Genomic DNA, 25185 nt, shown 5'->3' with positions numbered 1-25185 from the left:
TTTAAATAGTTTCACTTCAGTTAGGAAAAACTAGCTTTATTGTTTTTGACGGGTTAGATTCGTGTATATGGTTCTTATTTTATTCTTAATCTTAATTAATTAGTTTTCTTAAATTGATTTTTTTAGAGATGTTAAGGACTCTTTAACAGTAGGCTAGTAGTACGTACAATATATTGTAAATTATATTCGATCAAAAAAATTAAATAATTATACTATGTATAAGGTAATGTTTATAACACAGTTGAAGTATAACTCTATTAAGTGCGTGTATAGTGTAGGTTTGATGTGTTGCATAAATAATATATAAATATATATTTCAAAAAAATATATATATAAATATATAAATGTGCAATTCAACTATCAGCTTATCCATGATCTTGTTCATATGCATAATTCTTTCAAAATGTTGAATTCTTACATCCTAACTCCAAAGGCCCTTTCAAAAGGTTGAATTCTTAAATCCTAACTCCAAAGGCCCCACATTCTAGCTCGATGGAACATTTAAGTTGATGTAAATCATGGTAATTCAATGACAGGGCCAAATGCTGATGCATACAAGGGATCTCCTTATATTATCGTTATCGAAATTCAAATCTTCTCTCAAATATTACTTACTGATGAACCAGTAAGCTAAGCTAAATCTGTGCGGGCTATCTATATGCATACTTAGCCAGACGGTCAGCTGTTCGGTTTTGTTATATATATATGCTCCACCTGGACATGCCATTGCTTGCCCATCCATCTCCGGCAGTCCTTAAGAACGTTAACCATTGGTCCACTTACATACTCCTCTATAACCACTCTTTCAACCTTGTGCATAATTAATTAGACAAAGCATAGTTGGTGCATGTTTTTAAAAATTTTAAGAATTGCACTAAACACTCAATAATTTGATTGTATTATAAATATATAATACTCCGCAACTCGTAAATAATTTAGCAGCTATAATATAACACTATAACATTGCAAGAAAACATTGACTAAATTATTGGTTGTACGTACTAGCTAGTGGTTTTAAACATAAATTAGTACAACTTTTTTTTTTTTTAAATGTCATCATATTCTTGATCTTTCTTTACAACCAATAAACAAATCTTTTGACCAGATTCAATGTACTTCACAATAATTAATCCTTGAGAAAATGATAGGAATATCAACTTGTCAAGACCTTTCAAAATATCTCCATACCCTTTACCTAATGTTTAAAAAAAAATCAAAAATGATAAAAATTAATCAATAATATTTCTAGAACATCATAGATACGCCCATTAGCGGTTAGCCCGTAGCCCCCACTATAACAATTAAAGATAATGCCCTACTGCCCAACTTTATCGGAATTGATTGAAAAATAGTAATTATAAAATTTTAAATTTCTCCCTTTCAAAAAAAAAAAAATTTTAAGTTTCGCTTTTTATAAAGTTGTATATTGACTTTTTTAGTTTGAACTGATTAATTATGAATAATTTAAACTAATTTACTTCGTTGCGTAGTTAGCTTTTATGTAAATTTAAGATAATATTTTGTAATCATGAAAAAGGAGTAGTCGAGTGAGTGGTGCATGAATGCATGAATCTCGTACTTAAACATCATGAATTTAGTTATTGTAAACATTTAGCTAAGTTTGTTGCACAAACACTTCTTAGTGCAATGTCTATTGTCTAGTGGGTTGAGCTATTGGAAAGCAACATACAATCTTTACTCAAGGGTGTAACCGATAAATTACATTTTTGTATAATTAGGTTGCACATTTTATTTGTATGGAACATATTTAAGTTAACATGCATTAATATGAAAATATTATTCGTATAAAATTTTGTATTATTTAATTTGATTAATAAATTGGATTAAGTTCAAGAATCTAAAATTAATAAGAACTAATGATGCATGTTATTAGTCCTTAACTGGAATAAATATTGTGTTATTAGTATAAATTGTATTAAGTGTTTGTTTTATACGTTAGTTCTTTTATACCTCGACATTTTCTTTTTAGTTTTACCGTTCACATTTTTCATTTTGACCTTTTTTTTTTTAACATTAGTGTTTAACTAAAAAAAAATTTAAAAAAAAAACTAAAAAAAATGTTAATGATTAAATGCCATTAAGTTCATTCTTTTGTGCTTTTGTGATGTACATTTATACTTCTTTTTTTTTTTTACCAATTCTACCCTTAATATTTTATATTTTTTCAATTATACATTTACCATGTAAAGTATAATAAATACATAACTTAAGAGTTTGTCTTTCATTATTATTTTACTAATTTACTTGATGTAGCATAAATGCATTATTTCTTATTGCCAACAGAACATTTTTGTTTTATTTATTATGATATCAATGTTAAAACTCTAATTAGAACAAAAATAAAAATTATTAGAAAAAACTATTTGCATTTGCAAAAAAAAAAAAAATCATTTTGAAACACAATATCCACTAAATTCAATGTAATTTTTTTTAAAAAATAATGAGATATAATAATATGTATTATCATCAAATTAAAAATTAAAATTTGATCTTCTAATAGTTATAAAATTTAGGAATAAGGGTCAAATAGGCCACCGAACTACATATGAAACTGCAATTAGGCCATCGAACTAAAAAACAATGCAATTGGGTCCCTGAACTACACAAATTCATGCAAATTAACCCAAAGTGACTTGTTGACTTGATCTTCCGGTTACCAACTTTAAAAATAATATTTTAAAATAATTTTAAATTAATTAATTAATTAAAATTAAAATTAAAAAAAAAAACAGGAGCAAGTCAATTGGGTCCTTTTTTAATTTTAAATTTTAAATTTAATTTTAATTAATTATTTTATTTAAAATTATTTTAAAATATTATTTTTAAAGTTGGTAACCGGAAGATCAAGTCAAACAAGTTAATTTGGGTTAATTTGCATGGATTTGTGTAGTTCAGGAACTCAATTGCATTGTTTTTGAGTTCAATGACCTAATTGCAGTTTCGTATGTAGTTCGGTGGCCTATTTGACCCTTATTCCTAAAATTTATGTGTTTATTTATTTGCTTCAATAATACAATTTAACTATTTTTTATTTATTGAATATTTTTCAATTACAAACCATTCATACTTAGTATATAACTAGTTAAAGATATTTATGTGAAAGGGCATAATAAAAACACCAAAATTGAATAAATTTATTATCTAAAATAAATAAATAATCACTTGTCACTTAGTATTCTAAGTTTTTCTTCAATTAGTTTGGATGTGTTTTGATTATTTTAATATTATTTCCAAGGCCGTAAGGATACTTACGTGTTTGATTGTGGTTAGTTTGTCTGGGATTCATGTCAAATCACAAGCTTTGTCTAGAAGATTAGTATAATCACGTACAGCTTCCTCTAACGGCTCGGCTCGGCTTAGAAGGCTTGGCTCTTAATTAATACAGCGGTGGAGGGTAGAAAACTTCAGGCAAATAGACAAGCCCAATTATTATGTGAATATATATGCTGTATGCATTCTTCTAAAAAAATGTGAATATATGCATGCTTTCAATTGTTGACAAATGTGGTTTTTTCTTGGAAAATAAAAAAAAGGAAAAATAAGTTTTAAATAGGAAGCAAAACAATTTATTTTAAAGCAACTTAATATGTCGATTGACACCGATGTCTCTTTACATCAATCACAATTCAAAAGTGAATATGAAAAACTTTCAACATAACTCCGGAGCAATTCATCAAAAGTGTTTTGTATGATACATTTGTGATATTCTGGAGAATGATTATGGTTATTAATATTGAGTAACTGTCTCAGTGCATAAGTGCATATAACGAAAGATGACTTATTTCTCTCATTAGGTGGACCCCACAAAAACTAACTCTTAGAGCATCACCAATTGTGCAATTTTTGCAAAGAAAAAACATCAAAGAAGAATTTTTAACAAATTGGGAGATGAGTTTTTGGTGGGTTTTTTTTCCGGCAAATTAAGTTTTTTGTGGGCCCGCCTTTTGGACAAAGTGACAGGCAATCCGTGCATGTAGGGGAACTTTGTCCCCAGCATGGCGCGTGCAGTGCACAAGCCATTATGGGCATTTACATACGTTTTTTTTTCTTTTTAAAAAATTTGTCATATTTTTTTTCCCTTTTTGTTTTTCTCCTCTTTTTTCTTTCCCTCATCTCTTTCATAATTAGCACCTCAAAATCCAAAAAATAAAAATAAAAATCAATACTATTAGAAATGCCTTTACAAGAAGTCAGAAGACCCTAATTTTCTATCTTCTATGCCCTCTTTCCTCATTATTTTTTCTCAAAAAAAAAAAAAAAAAAAAAACCACCTAAAAACTCCATTGGAATACTCTAACATGCGTGTGACTTAATTGGCAGCTCGAGCCGTTTAAGCCAAATTGGCAGTATAGAATATATAATTAAAAAATTCCCAGTTGAGTGAAACAGTTAACAGCAGGCAAAGCAGTTTCCCAAAGGAAAAGCCAGTACCTTCTTAGCAAATCCAGATTGTTCATGACATATTCCCTTTGACGGGGAACCATTCCGCGGCTTCCCTGCCCATCGTTCCTCGCGGCCGCCCTCTCGACGCCGCTAGGCCCGAGACTGTGACCTAGACAGATGCTGCGTTTCGGTTGGGCGACGGGAGAATGCCCTATATATACAAGTCCGTCCTCTTCTCTATTCCAGATTTTTATTTCATGCCTCGGTCTCAGCTCTTGTCTCCACCAAACGTCTTTTACGGTTAGGTATGTAATTCTCCGGTCTCCATTGATGAAACGTATTCTCCGTTGTTCATTGATTTGCAGTCATGATTTTCTGACCTTTTTTTCCTGGAATTCTTCGATTTGCTTGACGATCTGTAGCTCAATTCATATCGTAATGCATGCGTGTGTACAGATAGCCTTGAATTGCTAGTTGATTTACTGTTTGGTTTCTGAGATGAATGAGTTTGGTTTGCGAGACAGGGAAGAGAAATGCGTAGTTGTCGTACTATATTATGCGTTTCCTTCTGAATCTCTTGCTCCTTTATTTTTCATAGAGCCAAAGTGAACATGCCGTCTCTTCTTATTGGTCTCGATGCGGTTTTGATGCTTTTACTCGGATGCTAAATCGCTCGTAGTTTCGTGCTATACGTGTTTCTGTATATCATTCGTACTGAAAGTGTCGACTCAAATCGATCTAAGTATTCATTTGTTTTCCTTTTGGAACTTTTGTAGCTGATAGGCTCGGAGAGGATTTTAAGTCGAATGATGATCTTATAAGTCGAATGATGATCTTATAGGTGTGCGGTCAGTTTTCCAGGTACTCCATGCTTTTTTGTTTTTAGTAATTTTCTCACAGTTTATTTGAGAGCATTCTGCAATTTTAGTTGAACCTAATTGGCTTTGCTTCTACTGTAAATGAAACTAGGAGTTAATTCAAATCATTTATTTATTTATTTATCTTCCTGTTATAGAAACATGCAACATATACTTTGCTGTTGATTTTGAAGTATTGCTTTGGTTATTGATTTAGTATATAACTATATAAGTGACACTAAGTTTTTGCATTAGTTCTATCCATGGTAGCTCTACTTAGTTATTGCATGTGTTCTTTTATTTCAATTGTTTGGTTTATTTATTTATTTAATTATAAAGAACTAAAATTGATCAATGAGATAATTAATATGTCAATATGTCATGCATTGATAATATGTGTATATTTGAATTTTCATTTTTTCACTTGTGTTTTGAAACAACTGCTTTTTAGTGCTTGTATTTTCACAGTAAATATCATAACCAACAAAAAAATTAGTTAAATTTCATTTTTAATTCAGACAGGTATTATTCTATTTGATGCTCATCAAACATAGCAAAGCTGATCTTTCCTTTTTTATCTTAATCACTCCCTTCTTTTGTAAAATCCTTCTCTAACTCGACAAATTCAATGAATCCATTTGTTGTGTGTGGCAGTTTGGACACTTTTCATTCTATACTTTGTTAGATAGGTATAGATCAAAGTGTATATGAACCAAGCACTTTTAGAACAAGGCATGGTTGTGTAATTAACCAGCCCAATCTCAAGTTGCTTTCGATAGAGTTTGTAAGCATAAGCCATGAATTGCACTTATCGATGAGTAGTCCATGAGTACAAGCCAAAAAAAATACAAGAGTTGTTTGTTCTATATTAAGCTAAAGACATCTTAAAATCTCAAAATTTGTAAAATTAGCTTTGCTTGAGATCTCTTGTTTAATTTTTAGATTTACATGGACTTGGCTTGAGCTTGATCAAGCTTTTTCTAGAGGTGCTTGGCTGATTTAAATCCTTATCATCAGAACATTTGAGTTTGATTACGATAGGTTTAACAAAACAAACTTCAATGCCCTGTACCCATATTTGAGCTCATTGCATATTTGCATTACATAGTGGTGAAGTTTACACATGGAACTTGAATTAGAGTTCAAGTCCAAAATAGTTATCTGCTTTGTTGCATATGGTATTATGGTGTGTTTAAACTCAATCATATATAAGGAATTCAAAGTCACAATCATTATATTCTACTAATGTGGGAAAAAAGCCAGCTCGTATGTGAACATACAAGTGAGATTATAAACAAACAGAAACCAAGCTTGACCGTGAACATAGTTGAACCAAACAAACCTTTGTTCTGATTCAGCATTTTCAGCAAATTTGTTAAACAAATACTAAAACCTATCTGAGATTTTGTTTGTTTATCTAGTTAGAGAATCATAAATGAGCTTAATAATGAGCTCTTTCATGAGTAGTTTGATGAAAGTTGAGTTGTTTACACCCCTGGTGTTAGGCTAGAATAACAATGCCACTAGTTGGAGGTGAAAACTTGTAGTAGATAAAGTTTACCCTTTTTCGTTTTACTTTTTCCTTCTAGTTTCGCATTTCTTGCTTTAATTCAAGAATTCTCTTTTGTTTCAGTTGAAGTTTATAAATAAATACTTTTACTAACAATTGTTACTCAACCAAACCATTTGTTTCATTAAATTTAATTTTTTCTAAATTGTTAAAACAAACATTATAAGTTTTAATTTGCTAAAATACTTTTACTCATTTCTATTTTTTTTATATTGCTTCCTTCACTTAAATACACTAACTTTACTATGAAAGGAATGAAATCAAAAGTGGAAAAAATTACAAAAGATATAAATAGATAACTAAATGAAGGGGAAAAAAAATCAAAGCTTGGGTTTACAACTAAATAAACCTATAAAACTTTTAGGAGAAAAGGGGAAATTTTGAACATGGAACATGATAAAGAAAAATAGAGTAAAAAAGCTAAGGGCATCATTAGTTAGTTTTTTCTTTTCCATTTTTTATCTCCAAATTTTCAACTATTTTTCGATTTATAATGGTTTGTGAGTAGGTAGGTAGGCGAAGGTAGGAGTTGATAAATAGGTGATGTATAAATTTGTAAGTGATTCAGATATTGATTTTAGGTGAAGTTATGTGTGTTTTGTATTTGAAAATTTTTCAAAGCATGAAAGAGTTGTTTCCCTGAATTCATTTGTCAAGTTGGATCTACAGTTTTCCATTTTGTGTGCTAATTTGGAAAACATGGATTAACATGGATTTTTACCGGTAAACTATGTTTTCCATTTTTCTAGAAAACTATATAATTCTCTAGTGGCCAATGACCTTGTGGTCAAGTGGCATGTAGTGACTCTCCCAAATGGGAGGTTATGAGATCGAGCCTCAGTGGAGGTGATATTGACTCTTTGTGCTTCAACAGGTTGAGAAAGTATAGATGAACAGATACTACAATGTAATAGAGCCAATAGTACTCAAAAAAAAATATAATTCTCTAGTATAAATAGGCCCTAATGCTTTAGGTATGGCAAAGTGGCTACAAAATTGTTCAAGAGGAATGAAATTTTGATATATTAAAAAAGCAAATACAATAAGCAAAAAGTTCGTATATAGTACTCCGTATCAAGCAAGAAGTAATGTGAATTATGAAAGAGAATATTGCATGAATGTGAACCATCACGGAAATGAGAAATTTACATTGCATAAAAAACAGGCCATAAGCATTTTAAACATTCGTGCAATTTAGACTTTCTTGTTACTCTCTAGCCTTTCATAGAGCAATCTGATGAAGCTTGTCAGCACTTCAAGTCTACTTGTTACGCACTTTAGCTTCTTTTTTTTTTTGGTAGAACTATATGATTATGCTTTGCCATGTGTTGCATTTTAATGTAAGAGCCATGCCACCTGGCTGCCAAATTGTTTTCGTGAATCTTCACTCTGGGAACTTGATTGCACCATTGTACTTTCACTGTTTTTCAATACCTGCATTTTGTACAAAAACATGTTACTAGTTTAGAGAGTTGTTTGTGGAAGCTGGAGCTATCAAATAAAACTTTAAATTTTTTATGGGGGCAGGGACTAGATAAAATGCATCTTTCAGTAAGTCACCTCCTTTCAATGCGTGTTTGATTTAGTATGGCTCAGGTATGTTTAACTTGATATTTTCTTATAATTTTGTAGATGATTGGACTGATTGTTTGGGACACTGGGTATAAAATAGTTTTTAAAAACTCTGTTTGTGGCACCCTGGTAAAAGCTCTGGATCTAGGGAAGGAACACATTAGCAAGTAACCTCTGTTTTGTTTTTATTTTTTAAATATTTGTTCCCATCGTGTTTGTCAGCAGATTGTTGTTTTAATATTCAAATTCTTTGGAGGCAAGACAGACTATCTAGGGTGTGTCCTGTATTTGGTTGAAGACAGTAATTAATTAATTGCCTTAGCAGTCCTTGTTATGTGTGTGTCAACTTTTTTGTTTTTTTTTTTTTCTTTGGCATCTCTGGAATGATTACATTTGTATAATGTGTTGGTAATGTTAGTGACCTTCACATGCATTTTATGAGAAATTTATGGATTGCTGTGTACACTTTCTTTATGCTGAACTACATTTTAGGTTCTTTTTCCATCATTTTGTTGTCCTCTAGTTGTGATGTGCAGATAGAAGAAATAGTTACTAATCTACTTAAATGATACATTATATTTGCTAAGATGGTGCAGCTAACAGCTTTCTGTTGCATTTGCGTTTCCAGTTAGAGCACTGAATGTGAATCAACAAAATGTGCTGAGTGGATTTTGTTAAAGGTTATGCTCTATGCTGTGTGGTTGGATGCTAGTGCAAGGTACATCTAGTTGTTAACTAATCTCTTGCTGTGCATGCTATCATGGATTCATTACATTTCTTTTAGATTGTTCAATTGTGTGTATTTTTTTCTGCATGTATATATCTTGGAACTTACATGTCTGGCACTTCAGTTCAATAGAGACATAACTTATATTTCTAATGCACTTACCAATAGAAAATGAAAAAGAATATGGTTATGAAGCACTGGATAATATGTAGTTCCTAGTATGATTCCGGTGCTCAACATTCATTTTTATTTAGTCATCATGACATAGGTAACTATACTTTGGTTACCTCGCCCGGTTGCCCAAACCATGTCAATTGGAGTGTTCCTGAACAACCTTTGGTTCTTATAAGATCCTTACAACTGAGTTATAAATTTGTGACCATGGCTTTGATTCTGTGAAATGGATTGTTCATACACTCTTCTGGAGTCAATATCTTTTCCACTAGTGCAGTTGTAATCTGCAACATTTAGAGTAAGATAAGTCGTCGATAGGTTATTGGTTAGTTTTTTATTGCAGTAAAGATGCAGTTACCCCAATTCCGTAGCTCCTGATGTGTTCTCAGAGTTTTGTTGCTGTGGCTGGCAAAGCTGGAGATTGACAGGTACATGTGGGTCCTCATTAATACTTAAACCGTTAGTAAGGATGGCATTCCTGCTTATTCCATTCTTGCCCCTTGATCCATAAACCTGAAGTGCAAAGGAAACATCTTTGCTGAGGGTCACAGGGGGGAGTGTCACCTTACTTCTTCATCCTGGTATAGGAGAGTGGAAGAAGGAATTTGATTTTCTAGAAGGATAATTTAGGCTTTCATGTTTTGCTTATTGTGATACCTTCTTATATAATTCCAGGTTTTCCTCACGAATTAGGTTTACCTTGTCATACAGTTCCAGGTTTTCTTGATGTATGAGACTTCCCTGCAAGGAAGAAAATAAATTAGAAATTAATGACTTTTCCTTTTTAGTAAAATGTGGACAAGCAGTAGCTGCAGATTTGCTTGGTTGACCTTTTGGTTTAGTTCATGTATCTCATCAAGTAAAATTTGGTCCTACAAAATGCAGTTATGTCAGTGCTTATAATGTTTACTATATGATACTCTTTTTGTGAGAAATTGGAGCTTCTGACCTTTCTTGTACGGACACCACGAAGACTCATTTCCAGCTGGTTCTCCAAGCTTTGTAAATCTTTCACACTCAGACCAGTAAGTTCTTCACCCATCATTTGCCTATAATCACCATTGTTGTTTACAACTTAGGTCTCTATTTGTGTCATTTAGAAATCATGAAAAGAATTTACTGATGCTCTGAGTTCAGTGTAAGCACCGAGGTTATTGGTGCCTATTACTGCAAGCACTCTGTTACATATCGAATATTGTCTAAAGCATGGAAAGGATTAGCAATGAATATAAGCAGAGATTGCTTCGAAAAATAAGGGGCAGAAGTGACTTGCATCTCTCTTCTCTCCTCTGTAGCTCAAAGAAAATATGAAATAATATGCAGAAAAAGAGTTTCTTATATTGACTGATTAATATTCTTCTCAACAATATTCTCACATTCACTTTCGACAGCACTCATACAGCTGTCTAAATGTGCCAAACTAGTTTTTTATTAGCTACCTTTTGCTTTAACCATGAAGTCAGAAGCTAGAGTGTCATTCCAAAGTAGCATGCCTTCAGATAGATAGGAATCATGGAATGTAAGCAAAAGAAAGGTTTACCGATGATTTTCCTGCAAGTTTTGCAGTTGTTGCCTTAGCATGGCTGCTTCTCTTTGCCAGAACTGTAAATCATGAAAAACATATGTATTGATCTAAAATATCTTTCATTTCCATGTAAAGTGGATAATGTCATTTGCAGTGTGAAAGAGGAAATCATATAAAACTACAAAAGTGTTCAATCAAAAGTAGAATAGAACTCAGGGTTATCTCATAATTCATGCATCTGCATATATGTTTCAGGTTAAAGTCAAATAATATGTTTGCATTTGCTAACTTTTTTCTTTAACCTTGACAAGATGGTCTGGGTAAGGTCACACTTCTGGCAGAGCTTCATGGCTATTTTACTTCACACTTGCATTGAACAAATCAGCATATATTAATCAGGTTTGCATTTGCTTTGAAGATCAGAGCTCTCTCACCATTGTTTTTATATAATGTATTATTGAATTTTTCATGTCTGATTTCAAGTATTTCATAGCCATGACTTGAGGTTGATGCTCAAATATGACAGTGGAAATTGGTTGAAACCTATTTGTCCTCTGTTACTCCAAATCTCTATATGTTTTTAAAAGAAATATTTTAAGAACTCAATTACTCAAAATCCTGCAATTGTTCCAGTAGTCAGAGGTTAGTCCTAAGTAATTCAAATTGTTTACACTTCTGAGAGCTAGGAAAACTTTACTAATTCTAGGAAGCTTTCTGGTCTTTGTCCATGTTGATTTATAACTAAACTTGAAATTGTTGTAATATATACCTATAGGGTTTTGGGTGAGTGCAAATGGGGAGACTTTGAAATTATTATTGATGTTGAAGGAAAGTTTAGGTATAATTCTAGACGACAGCAGGTTGGAAAACAAATTAGCAAAGTTATAGGAAAGTGAAAACATCAGGTTTGAAAGGAAAGGTCTTTCCAGGAATTAGAATCCATCTCCTTGATCCCTGAAAATTACTTCTCTGCTCAGCCATATGTTCTGTATGGCCCTGAACACAACCTGGGGAGAAACCTTGAATATACATGTGAGGAGTGATTTCTGGATATAGGGGAGGCTAATGATACAAATGCTGTTTCAGTTTAGAAGCAATTTTGGTCTCATATTACTTCTGAACATTGCAGATGTTCAATGTTTCTTCTATGCCGCCTCTTGTAATCGTGATCTGTTAAAGAACGAACAATTTTTTCAAAAGGAAATTTTAAGTTCTACTGCATCTTGCTGATTTCATAGTGACCTCCCGATATTTTCTTTCCTTCTGCACTGTCATAAGGATTAGTTAATAAACATCTGCTTAATGATTAGGTGACAATGCAGAAAGGTTAGAAGAACTAGATATCTTGTGAGTTATTCTTCCCTTGTGTCTTTCAGCCCATCATGTTTAACTCCCTGCATCTCAAAGTAAGGATTATGACTCTGGGTCCTTTAACTTAAATTTATATGCCGGATACAAATTTTCCTTTTCAAGCATTCATTTTCTGATAAATCCTTCAGAGCTGAACCAGCTGCCCTCAATGCAGCTCCAGCACGGTAATCAGGAGGGTCTTATTGCATGCCATCATGGGATATTCAGAAACTATAAAAGAGAGGGTTAGCTTATATTTGAGGTACCTAAAATTTGTCAGTGTTCTAGTTGTAGCAATTAGAATCATTGGACTTGATAGTTTGTGTGCATCTCATATTCATTAGCGGGCATCTTAGTTTAGCTACTAGCTAGTAGCATAAAGTTCATAATATCCCTCTTGCTTTCAGTGGTTTTGTATCCAAATATTGTCCAGGTTGTATACTAGTAGTGTTGTTGCTAGGCGTCTATGTAGTCACTTGCATATATTTTCATTTTGCAATGAGCAGAATATGCTTTAGAGGATATGGACAGGAATAAAATGAGGAGAAGATTACAAAACCTCTTAAGGAGAACTACAGTGTGCTATATCCAATCTATACACTATAGCATGGCTTTAAATTATGCCAAGCAACTCTCAATAGAAAGGTAACCTCCTGGCCTTGTACCCAGGGGGAAGGCACTAAGGAATTAAGTGCTGGACACTGAACCTTTGCTATACAAGTTGATGCTTGTCTACCAGTGTGCCCTCCTCCCTAGTCCTGGCCCTAAAGCTTCTCCTTTGGACATCCTGGTATACAGAAATGGGCTTCTAGAGAGTCTTTTAAAGGATTTTACATCTAACTAATTGCTTGATGGCGATATACCAAATGACCAGTGTTCTTTAACATAATCATAAAGCAGGCTTTCTTGTATATTATTACTATGCTAAAACTATTGAGTTTTTATTTCCACTTAATTGGTCTTTGTTGTGGGATTTGAGGATTTAACATAATGTGAATTTCATTTGCAACACAGTCCTTGAGTTTACTAGTAGGGCATTTGAGTATCTTGTACTGTGAATTTTGATCTCTTTCTGTCTGCCCTATTTGAAGGCATTCTTTCAACAGTGACCTGTTTAGGTTCCAGGCCCAAACCAGAAGTTCAGGTTCAGAAAAAGAGGAATTGGAACCAAATCTTTTATAGGGGAGGTTCCAGTTCATAAACTGGCCAGTTGAGGTCCGGTTTGTGAACCTTCTTTTACTTTTGTTCTTCTTTGAAGATTTTCTTTAATGGCTATAACCAGAACTGGAACCATATAAGTCCTGATTCCATACCAAGACCAAACATTAAGGTTCAGTTTTGGTTCACACAGTAACAGTTCAGGCTGAACCAGAACATCCGGATGTTTTGTTAACGTTTAATTTCCTATGCTTTATTACCTTTAAATTATCCATCTGAAGAATGTTTTCTGAAAACTGAGTCATTTTTCAAAAAATATTTTTATTTTCAGTGGTTGGTTGATTCAAGAAATATGTCTTGGTGTGTTTGGTTCATGGTGGTAGTGAGGTGGTATTGTGGTGATGGTGTTGGTGGTGTGGTGTTGGTGTGAAAATTGGAAAATGAGGTTATTTTCGCTTGACCAAAGAGTCATTTTTCTTTTGACTTACATTTTCAACCATTTACCAAACACTAAAAACCCGGAAAATGATTTTCAGAAATCATTTTTCGGATTTTCAAACACACCCTAAATACCAGCTTAAGTTTTGTGCCAAATCTATAACTGAGTAGTTTATAAGAGAACAGTAGAAATATGACTGAAAAATCAAATCAATCCAAAAGCTATATGGATCACTGGATCAAAAGTCTATTGTTCTACATATATGATTGTCTTTCCCAATTACAGAGTACTTTAAAAAATATACAGTACTTTCTCTATTATGGGTGAATTTTTTTAATTTTTTATTTTTTATTTTTTATTTTTTCCATTTAGTTGTTGAAAAAGGTACTCTTTGTTTCCACGTTTAGAATCTGAAAGACTCACAGATAATCATCAAGCTGGATAATTGGAAAGCAGTTACTTAAAATTACCTTGACCTCAGAAGTTTGATTTGCCAATTGGTAATCCTCCTCCTTTACTTTCTTGTACCGATCAATCACTGACCTCATGCTGTGAAAATTTTTAGTACAATTGTGAAATTTTTTTAGTACAATATCATTGGGATTTATCATCTAATATTTACTGATTCTTAATAAGAAAAGATCTAACAGTTATGGCATTTTATATTTTGCTACTATATTTGTTTACTCTTGCCAATGTTTTAGACTATTCTGTTCTCTTGTCAGAGGAAGAAATACATGACCTTAGTCTCCAATGTTATAAGTTTTGAGGCATTGAAGATTGTACTTTTGGTTAGACCACTATGACAATTGACAAACCTTGGTGATCTTTTTTCTGTGCCACATATTGGTTTAACCTTTTACCAAGTTATTATTATTATTTATTTGTGTTCTATAATGTTACTGAGTCTGGTTAAATAATGGTCAGGACGTGTAAAACTCAATGGAGGATTTAATCTTGTTCAACTTTTATAGCAGTACATAATACAATTAGTTTATACGAGATTTATATTTTTTTAATTTTTAATTACTTTTTAGAACTGTTACAATATTAACGACTTTCTTTTTGTCATATTTCAGCAAAACTCTACTGATTGTACATAGTTTTAGTATTCAAAATTCTGAGGGCAATTGATATCAGCAGTATCTCAGAAACAGCAAATAGAATAATGAAAAGCAAACAAATAACAATCATGAGTACAGAGTACTCCCTAGCTTGCACTGTAACTTTTGTTTTCTTTTTTACTATTTGAATATATTTACCAAATTGAAAGCATTTTTATTGACAGTGAAATATCAGAAACTGCACTTTACTATTTGAATATATCTATCAATATATGTATGATGTACTGTTAATTCCTTCATATATATATATAATATAAAAAGAAAACCATTTTCTAGTTGCTTCGTGTGGGTTATATCTAAATTTCAATTGATCGCTCCACCATGGTTTCCATAAAATTCCATAGGGATATTGTTGAAGGACTAGCAAAGGTTAGCCTTGTATACTTAGTGGCTAGGTCGGCAATTTTACATCAAAAGAGGTTATGGAAAATTGTAATGAAATTGACCAAAACAAAGAAAATATACATAATGGATTTATAAATTTTCATTCAAAGTGCATTACTTTGAGAAAAAAAAAATCCCCATTTTAAAAGCAATGTATCTATGGTGTATATTTATTTATATATTATATCAAAGAAAAACAAATTGTTTCATGTCACTTGTCTAAAAATTAACCCTTTAGGTAATCAAAAAAATAAATAAATAACCCTTTACCAACCAAAGCAAAGTATATCTCCTGAAATAATCGGCAAAACACTATAAAAATGCTTTGGGCATGTATATGTACTTATATTTTATTTAAAAAAAAAAAAAAAAAAAAAAAAAACAGGGACATGTTAATGTGTACTTTCACACCCCCCCCCCCCCCCCAAAAAAAAAAAAAAAAAAAACATTGAACTTTATTTTTTCATTTCACGCAAAATTAGAACCCATATTTTGCATGTGGTAAAATTATGTTTAATATTATTAATATTAATTTTTCATTTTGAACAGAGAAGATATCCAATTTAAATTTCATACACACGACTTATATCTCTTGCATGAGTCTTGAGACTATGTCAATAGTATAATCATTAATCATTCAGATTATAAAACAACATCAAAGCGTATATATATGGTTAAATTACTAGTTCTATTTTACTTGTCATGTTTATTATTTATTAGTCAAATCATCTCTTTCTTCTTTACTCTTTTTTTTTTAAATAATTTTTAAATTTTGACTCTTTTTTTTTTTTTTGCTTACAAGTATTTGTTTTGTAGTTTTTAAGTATATAAATTTTATATATTAATATTAAACTTAATACAGAGTTATAAAAAAATAATTTGTAAATAACTCCAATCAAGCCTTGTTAATAGAACTAGACATATAAAATGAGACGAATGGGATAGACAAATTCTCTTATGAGACCATCTCACAGATCCTCATATTACAAGTATTACATTTTTTTCATCAAAAGTACCACATTTTTTATCATAAATATTACACTCTCTCTTATAATAATTTGTTCATGATTAGTATTATATTTTCTAACACAACTATTACATTTTCTAGCATAACTATTACATTTTTATTATAACCCGACTCGTCTCACATATAAGGATCCATGAGACAGTCTCACAGAAGATACCCTCTTCATATATCATGAATATGTAATAATAATACAAAGTTCAACCACTACACAATAGTACAAAACTGCATAAAACATACAGTTTGTATACACAATTAATTTTAAAATATTTACCATGTTTTATGTGTCTCGCGGGTTTAGTTCTAGTTGCTAATTATAGGTTAAGGTTAACAAAAATCTGTTATGGAACCGTCGTTATAGGGGTTGCCTTTAGTTAGAGTTGTCATGATACACAAGAATTAAATAATAAACCCCAAAATTAACAGCTAAGGAATACAATTACTCCGTATTTTTAATGTTGAATATGTACATTCTACATCATAAAGACTTGTACATAAACATTTATCATTATTAGAAATCTTGCATTTTCTAATCACCTAAAAATATTGATAAGAAATAGCGCCTTTGTTTTCTCTTTTTCTAATAAAATCTCGACAAGCTAAGAGATCGAAGTTCTATTCCTTTAGAATTCATTAATAATATTTCAATAAAAATATGGACTTAATTTTAGCCTAAAGATGAACAATTTATAATTCAACGCGGTGTCAATTTAGAACATTGTCATTATTAAGCTAATCCTTGTTTTAGACCAAAAGAAAGCGGGAGAGCGAGAGAGCCCCTCCCGCGCGGCCGCACCATTATATTACCTCAATCTAATAAGTCAAAGAAAAGTAATGGAGAGAAGAAATAGATTTACCTATACATGCAAATTCATTCATATGCAGCAGTTCACATCGTTCTTCAGGGAGCAAAGAGTGAAAATGGGATGAGGTCAACCATAAACATTTAATTCTTCATTTATGTATATTCATTATATTCCCGTAATTCAAATGTCAAGTCAAGATGTTATATGAAAATTCACAAATAAACTTTAATTAACCAAAAATTTACTAAATGTTCATGTTAAATGTGATCATTTGTTGATATTCAAGTGAAACCCTTTTTAAATTAGTTAATAGCACCACTTCGAATCCACATTTATTTATTGTTTTAAAATCAATCTAATAACCAAGTAAAAAACAATTCAGACATAAACATTTCTCTCTATCTTTTATATATTATGATCTTTACTTTGGAATAGATACTAAACATGCATGTAGAACGTAACTTAGAATAATTATGACATAAACAAGATGTAAGCTAAACATCACTTTTAGGTAAGATTAAGGCCAATCAAATCAATAACGCTTCTGATCAATATAAGTCAAAATGGGAATAATAATATTGTTGGGCATGTAGAAAAATTAAAGGCTTAGGAATACGATGTAATTAAGAAACTTGAATTAAAAATGGTTAAGACTTGAGAGCAACACCGTAATGTTCATGTAAGGAATTAAAGTAAGGCTATGTATGTGTCACTGGCACTCAGGTTACCCTCCCACTGATCCAAAACAAAAGTATGGGTATATACATACATAAAGTTAAGTTCACTATAATATTTATTTGTATGTAAGCAAATCTGATCTTTTGTAATGTTATTATATATAGTGGTCCACTTTTTCTAGTATTGGTATTCTACTATTCTTTAAAGGAAAGATACATCTCATTTTATGTCTGTGACTCAATTTATGAGAATTGACTCACTTTTTTACAATTTATTTGGCATAATATTAGAAAACTTTTAGTGTAATTTGACAAAATTAAAAGAAAATTTTTAATTTTGTCAAATTACAAAATGTATCATGTCATTTATTATTTTTAGTATTTGACATTATTATGATTCACCGTGAAAATGAAAATTTTCATTAAAACACATATATTCCATATTTTTAGAAAATTTACCATAATTTTATTAATAAAATAATTACAATTACAATTTCTCACCTTATAAAATACACTAATATAATTAAAATCTTTTATAAATCAAAATTAAGTTAACCCTAAGGCTAGGGACTTCCTTCTTTAATTTAAGAACAAAATAACAAATATACCACACACTTCCTGGCTTGGACCTCAGAGCCAAGGCTAGGGACTTCCTTCTTAACCATTTTGCCAAAGAGGTCATTGGCAGCTAGCTTTACCATACTATACTTTAGAGTAATCTCAAAATTCTTAGGGGCTGCATGCACAACTGAGTTTCTGTGCCTAAAAATGGCAAAAACTAAGATCAAACTCAACTGTAATTAGGACACTGCTGGCTCAAATGCTCAATCACCAAGCCAGTTCAATTCACACAAACTACACACTGCAGCTTCAGCAGTGAACTAAACATACACCCAGTAGCTAGCACTTATCTTGACACTAATCACTGCGTATTTGCAATGCCTAAAATGTTTCTGGTCATCATATCCATAATTCCCCCTTCTAAATGTGCTTCACATAGACGCTAAATCATCTGAACCGCTAAAGTCTAAACACACCATTATGGTCGCTAAAGCGTGATAGTGTTGTTAAATTAGTTCACACACAGGCAAAAAAACAAACACAAATCATGCATTAATTATATGCAAATCAGAAAATCATACACTTATGCTTTTAACTAACCTACAAATTAAATTTTAACTTCAATTATGAACGAACAAACCAGTCAACATGAATTATTTTAGAAAATCGTATCAACACAAAAAGCAATTTCCACGGTATATATATACATCCTATCAGTTAATTGTTAAGCTTAATTTTGTTTCAAAATTATGAATTATTAATAGTTAATAAACACATAAATATATATAAAATATATATTCACACATGTATAATATAGAGGAGATCGAAGAACCTGGAGCTAGCGTAATCGTAGAGCTTGCCGGTGCTGGAGAAGATGACGACTCCTACCTCCGCGTCGCACAGAATACCTAGCTCCTTCGCCTTCTTCAGCAATCCATTCCTTCGCTTCGAGAAGGTCACTTGCCTGCTCGTCGAATTGTCGATCCTCCTTATCACTATCTTTCCTCTCCCCATTCGTCTCCGATCCCCTACCTGTAGATCTCCTCCTTCTCTCTCCCTCTTCCTACCTAGGCATACGCGGACGATCGATACATGTAACAGAAATACGTATATACGCAAATACTAGCATATCAGTGAACAAGGAGAAAAAACGGATACATCTGTAAAATTAGAAAATATATAGTTGGAGAAAAAATGGAGAATACGGCGGAAAATCTTTGGATGTAAATGTATTTCCGAGAAAAATGGAAAAGGAAAATGAAGCGAAGGCTTACTTGATGGAGACAAAAGCGGGCTTGGCAATCGTCGTTTTTCGGACTGTCTTTCAGATTTGAGAATCAGCCTATATAAGGAAAGAGCTTCTATAATTGTAAACCCTGGTAATGAAAAGCCTGGGGCGAAACCGCTTTGAGAAAACTGCTTTATGAAACCGCTTATGAGGGTTCCACGTGGACCAATGGGATAGCGTAATGGATTTTATATGCGGTCATGGTCGTTTGAAAAGCGCCGACTGTCGTATGGATCATCAACACGTGGTGGTAGTGGAATTTTTATACGGAGTACTTTTTCTTCCTCTTTTGGGAATTCTCCTCTTCGATGCTATGGGCAGTGGTTTCCAAATTTGCCCCTTCATGATTAGCGTACAGTGTAAACAAAAAACAATAAACAAAAAATAAAAAAATCGAGGTTTAAAATGACAGTCATATTATATTTAGTGTTAACTTCTTTGATTTTCACAAAATAATCTCCGGAAGTTTGGTTAACATAAAAAAAATATCTTTTTTTTCTTTTTACAAATTTGAAGAAAAATAGATTTTATATTGTTTGGTTGATAAAGGATTTATTTTAGTACTATTGACTCTGTTACAATGTACCTATTGAAGCACAATGGCTCAATAATGTCCTCACTTTTCATTGAAGCTCGGAATCATAACCTCTCATTTGGGAAAGTCACTAAGATCATATTTTAAAAAATTATTCAAATACAAATTAAAACATGCACACTTGTTAAAGATAATATATAAAAATATATATTCTAATTAACAATTTTTTTTAAATATGATCTTTTTCTTTTAAATGCATCTAAGGGATTGAAGACTAAAAACATAATTAAAATAATGGTCAAATTAGTCATTGAACTACATACGAAAATGCAATAAGAATTCAACTTAAAAATAATAATAATAATTGACTCCTTGAATAAATCAAATTATGTGTAATTGAGTAAAAAATGACATATTCTCCCAATTAACCATATATTGACATGGATGTTACCATTTAATAAATTAAAATTTATTTATTTTAACAATTCTAAATAGTTATTTAAAAAATGAAGAACCCAACTCCCCTCCCCTTCATCTCTGTCATAGACGAATTGATTATATTGCATTTCGTCTCCAACTAGTATAGAGACAAAAGTAAGGGGTTGGATTTTTATTTTTAAAAAATATTTTAAATTGATAAAATAAATAAATATTTTAACTAGGGACATTGAGATCATCTATATCATTTGAGAAGACAATCAATGTGTTAACTACTTGCTAATCTGGGACAAACTGAAGAGTGGGGGGAGGGGGAGGCAAAAATTCTGAACCAATCCCGGAGGGGATCAGGACCTTGTTGGAGAAAGACGCTAGAGGAGTTGCCACGAGAAAAATCTACTAACCTTAGAACCTTTTGGTCCCTAAAGCTCACTAAAAAAACACTTTAGGTTAGATATTTTAATTCTTTTTTATATAAAATTATTTATTACTCATGTATTTATAAGTTTTATAATAGATTAATTGTATTCAAAATTTTAATAATTATTGTTAGTGACTTTTGAAGACATGAAAAAACAGGGAGGCATTTTCGGTCATTTAAAAAAATGTGTCGCTACAATAATTGAGAGAAAGGGTATGGGGGCAATTGAGGAAATAGCATTGCCATCGTGGCTCTGACCCCACTAATCAGTAATCAACCCAAAAGACCAGTTGTCACGTACACCAACAAAATAGTGCTGGGACCCACGTGTTAAGTCTCAATTGTGTGATGGCTTCAGTTTTCGGGTTTTAAGGTTACCATAATAAGGAAGTCCTAAAACGTGCCCTGCAAAAATCCTAACGTTCCACGACGTATGTTTTCAGATTGTCCCCTCCGCTTCTCTCTCATAGTCTAAAACAGTAACACATTAAAATTAAGCCTCCATCACTCAATACTCTAAAAACTATATAATCCATCTCTAACCTAAGTGACACGTAAATTGTTAACGTAATTGTAAAGTTAACAGATTGACCATGGTCATCAGTTTGAAATCTAAGCAAAAAACTAATTAGAAATTTGTATGTAAGTTTATGTCTTATTTATTTATTGTGTTATTTTATCCTCAAATATATAAAAAGAGTATTCTCTTTTGCATTGTAATTAACTGTTGTTAATATTAATATTTGTCACAATGTCGTAGGTCTCTTGCAAAGTAATTGGATATGTCGGATTTTGAGTCTAAGAATACCTTAAAAATTATGAGAGAGTGTTTTGTCACCTTGGGTTTATGATATATAATTAATTTTGGAGTCTGGTTTTAATTGATTGGTGAAAAAAAAATTCTATGGCCATGTTAAAAAATTAAAATAAATTAAGCATTAATATAATAATATGTGCATAGTAATTTCGCTTTTTTTTTTAATATTAATAAAGAGTAAAGACACCGTAATAGCTAATAGGGGTTAATATTTAATTTAATACAATGCAGTAGCCTTTAAAAATGATCCACTTGCCTTATTAATAATAATACTGTAATAAATTGCCAAATGTCGTAAAAATTATGTTACTCTTTGTGGAAAACCTAAGCTAAAAAGTAAGCTAAAAGTGCCTAGAAAATATTATCCTTAATTAGCTGTCATTAGCATCATTGTTTCTTCCGAGACCCGAAGAAAGTTTCCGACCATACTTGCTATGATCAATGGAAACTCCACTATGGTTTGGTTTTGCACGTAAAATTAAATGAGTAGCGCCTGAGTGGTCTAAACGGTTCTAGGCGCTGACCTATACAAATAAAAAATTAATTCATGTGTGAGTGTATGTCATATATTATATTATATATATATTTCTTACTTCTCTTACTTATATAAATAAATAAATTTAAATATATATAAATATAATAATTAACAAGGCCGACTCGCTCGAGTTAACTCGGCTAACTCTGCCGAGTTGGGCGAGTTAACTCGACCAAATTCGGCCCAATCGGTCACCAACTCGGCCCAGTCGGCCGAGTTAGGCGCTAGGCGCTCAGCCACCTAGGCAGACGCCTAGGGAGCAATTCGTCTCGGTCTAGGAGCGCCTAGCGCGCGGGTGCCCAGGCGGAAATTTTTGCAACAGTGTGTAGGACATGCCCATAATGATGTGAGTTATAATGAAGACCTTGTGTCTGCCATTTCGAAATGATAGTCAATTGTTCAAAATTTAAATTAAAAAACAAAAAGGATTTGGCCATAAGTGGATCTGTGGATGGGGTTCAATGCATTTCTTAGCACATTACTATGAGCCGTGAGGAGAAGTGGTGCACGTATATAAATATATAAATTATCTTTTTTTTTATTATTGGTAATGAGTTACTATTCAATAATGTGCACTAAGTAATACCGCCTTAGCTTGCTTACGTGAGAGTTCAACTAGGGAAGTTTTGGCAAAAATGAATAATTTATTTATGTTGTTAGTGATACATGTCCACTATTTAACATAGATACTTAATATGTCTCATAGTTACATTTATTTTTTATTTATTAATTTTGCACTTAAACTCATAACTACTACATGATGACATGCATGTATTGGGTAAACCTTACTCATGTGTAATAGCACACAAACTATATAAAAAAGATAAATCACACTAAAAAACCTTATATAATAGACTCGAACAACAAAATATTAACAAAAATCAAACTTACAACCTTCTCATACAAATATTATGCTCCACCGTACCAGTTCTTCCCACAACTAAACCATTAAATTTTTAGAATAAATTGTGGGTTAGTTTCCGCTCATCTTTTTATGGATCTACACATTTTAAAAACGCGAGTTTCCTCTCTCATAATAGCAGTACAGTATGGCCGCCATTTTTAATACGGAACATATTAATAAATTATTATGATTTGGTCTGCAAATTTAATCATTATAACCTATACGTTAGAACATATTAGTTGATCAGACCTAATACTTTCGTGTATGATTCTGATAGACAAATTTAAATTGGGTGTAGTATATGAATGCGGACAAATTGAATATAGCATAAAAGAGTTTCAATTATAATTAGCGAAAATAATGTATACTTTAAAAAAAAAATTCTTCATCAAGTAATTGATCTTTATTTTTTAATTTAGTTCTGGTCGCATTAGCAATGACTCTTATTCAAAGAAAAGTATAGTCTAGAACATTCTAATATGATACACCCTTTATAAGGGTCAAACCTCCAATTTTGTGCATCAAAAGGAGTGGTTAAAGGGGTAGAGTAGGGTTCTTATACCAGAAGGTCACAAGTTTGATTAATGTCAATATCATATTGACTGAGCCCGTCGCATATGATTTTCTTAGTGCAGCTTACCTTTCTTGTATGATTTAATTTATTAGTTATTACACGGAAACGAGATTTACCCATTTACCTTTCTTATGTGATTTATGAACTATTACACATGAGCGGGTTTACCCATTGCGATTTACTTCTCTTGTACAGTTCATCGGTTATTATACATAAGTAAAGTTTATTGGCAGGGCCGGCCCTGGGCAAGTCTGCCCAGGGCTGCCGCACAGGGCCCCTATTTAAAAAAAAAAAATTCTATATATATAGTATATAAGCATAACTGGCCAAGACCACAAGCCAAATCCCACAAATCTTAGGTAATTTGCTTTCGAAAAGGTAATCTCTTTCCTTAATTTCACGCAATTCTATGTAATATATATATATATTATATAAATAGCATTAGGCATCCCTTTTCCGGTTTTCCCCAATCTATTTAGGCAACATCCTTCACCCTATGTATTTATATTAATATATTATGTATACAGTATATAAATATTAGATTATTAGTTTGATTCCATTAACATTAAGCATTAGTCATTACCGAAATTGTTGCATAATGTTTATTTGCACAAATCTTACAAATAAACTACAGGATCACAAACGAGTAAGACGATAAACGCAGTTCGATAGGATTGAAGAATTCTTCTTGATCATACAAAGTCACAAATTTTTAAGTTCTTCAATTCTCTTAAAGGTAATTAAAATTACTAAATATTTCACAATTTTTGTTTATTGTTTTATTTACATGACTTAATAATTCTTATTTCTGAATAATATATTCAAAAGTTTGTTTATTGATTAATTATTTGTTCATAGAGTTTCTAAATAAATTCTTATTTTTTCTTTAGGGTTTTATAATTATGTCTTCAAGAAAATATTCATCTGGTTTTGAAAAGCGTAAAAAGAAAAAGAAGAATTGAGCAACTAACTCAATCTCAAAAGAGAGCTCTTGAAAAATTCATTACAAAAGAAACTCAAATAGATGTGCAAAAAGATGATGCTAAGGAAAAATTATTAGATGTTAATCTTCATATAGAAGATCAAGATAATCGTGAGATTGGAAAAAATTTAAATGATAGTGTACACAACGATGATAGGTACCATTCTGACATAGTTGTTTAGATGATACTCCTGATGAAATTTTAAATGTATTTTTTATACAATATTTATATTTTTAATTTTTGAAACAACTTTTTGAACAATTATTATTTATATATACAAATTGCTTGAAAAAGGGGTCCAATTTAAAATATTGCACAGGACCCCATATTTTATTGGA

General features: G+C 31.6%; 1 protein-coding gene and 1 long non-coding RNA gene across 20 annotated transcripts; one reads left to right on the top strand and one right to left on the bottom strand.

Annotated features, from left to right (window-relative positions):
* Positions 1–4424: 4424 nt before the first annotated feature.
* LOC116033332 lies at positions 4425–15097 on the top strand. Of its 16 annotated transcripts, none has more exons than XR_004100846.1 (6): positions 4425–4709; positions 5181–5265; positions 9032–9121; positions 9648–12441; positions 14184–14276; positions 14856–15097. It is a non-coding gene; the product is annotated as an uncharacterized LOC116033332 (long non-coding RNA). The 16 variants fall into 16 exon arrangements; XR_004100838.1 differs by having other exon boundaries at positions 9648–13394; XR_004100845.1 differs by lacking the exon at positions 14856–15097 and having other exon boundaries at positions 9648–11228; positions 12140–12235; positions 12355–14784.
* Positions 7831–19665, bottom strand: LOC116033313 (MADS-box transcription factor 23-like). Of its 4 annotated transcripts, XR_004100831.1 has the most exons (10): positions 19627–19665; positions 19185–19419; positions 14247–14325; positions 10845–10906; positions 10254–10353; positions 10135–10176; positions 9962–10045; positions 9663–9817; positions 9418–9588; positions 7831–8265 (listed from the first exon to the last, which is right to left on the bottom strand). XR_004100831.1 is itself a non-coding variant. In XM_031276069.1 (9 exons), exons 2-9 carry the CDS (start codon positions 19364–19366, stop codon positions 9573–9575), a joined length of 720 nt encoding a protein of 239 aa, XP_031131929.1. In that variant the 5' UTR covers positions 19367–19419; positions 19627–19665; the 3' UTR covers positions 9250–9572. The 4 variants fall into 4 exon arrangements, 3 of the variants coding, with proteins under 3 accessions (XP_031131929.1, XP_031131942.1, XP_031131936.1); XM_031276069.1 differs by lacking the exon at positions 7831–8265 and having other exon boundaries at positions 9250–9588; XM_031276082.1 differs by lacking the exon at positions 7831–8265 and having other exon boundaries at positions 9250–9588; positions 10004–10045.
* Between the last annotated feature and the right edge of the window lie 5520 nt (positions 19666–25185).

This window comes from Ipomoea triloba, chromosome 1 (assembly GCF_003576645.1).
Source record: "Ipomoea triloba cultivar NCNSP0323 chromosome 1, ASM357664v1".
Classification (NCBI taxonomy): Eukaryota; Viridiplantae; Streptophyta; class Magnoliopsida; order Solanales; family Convolvulaceae; genus Ipomoea; species Ipomoea triloba.
Note: the sequence above shows the minus strand (reverse complement) of the source record. Positions and strands in the feature narration are given on the sequence as shown.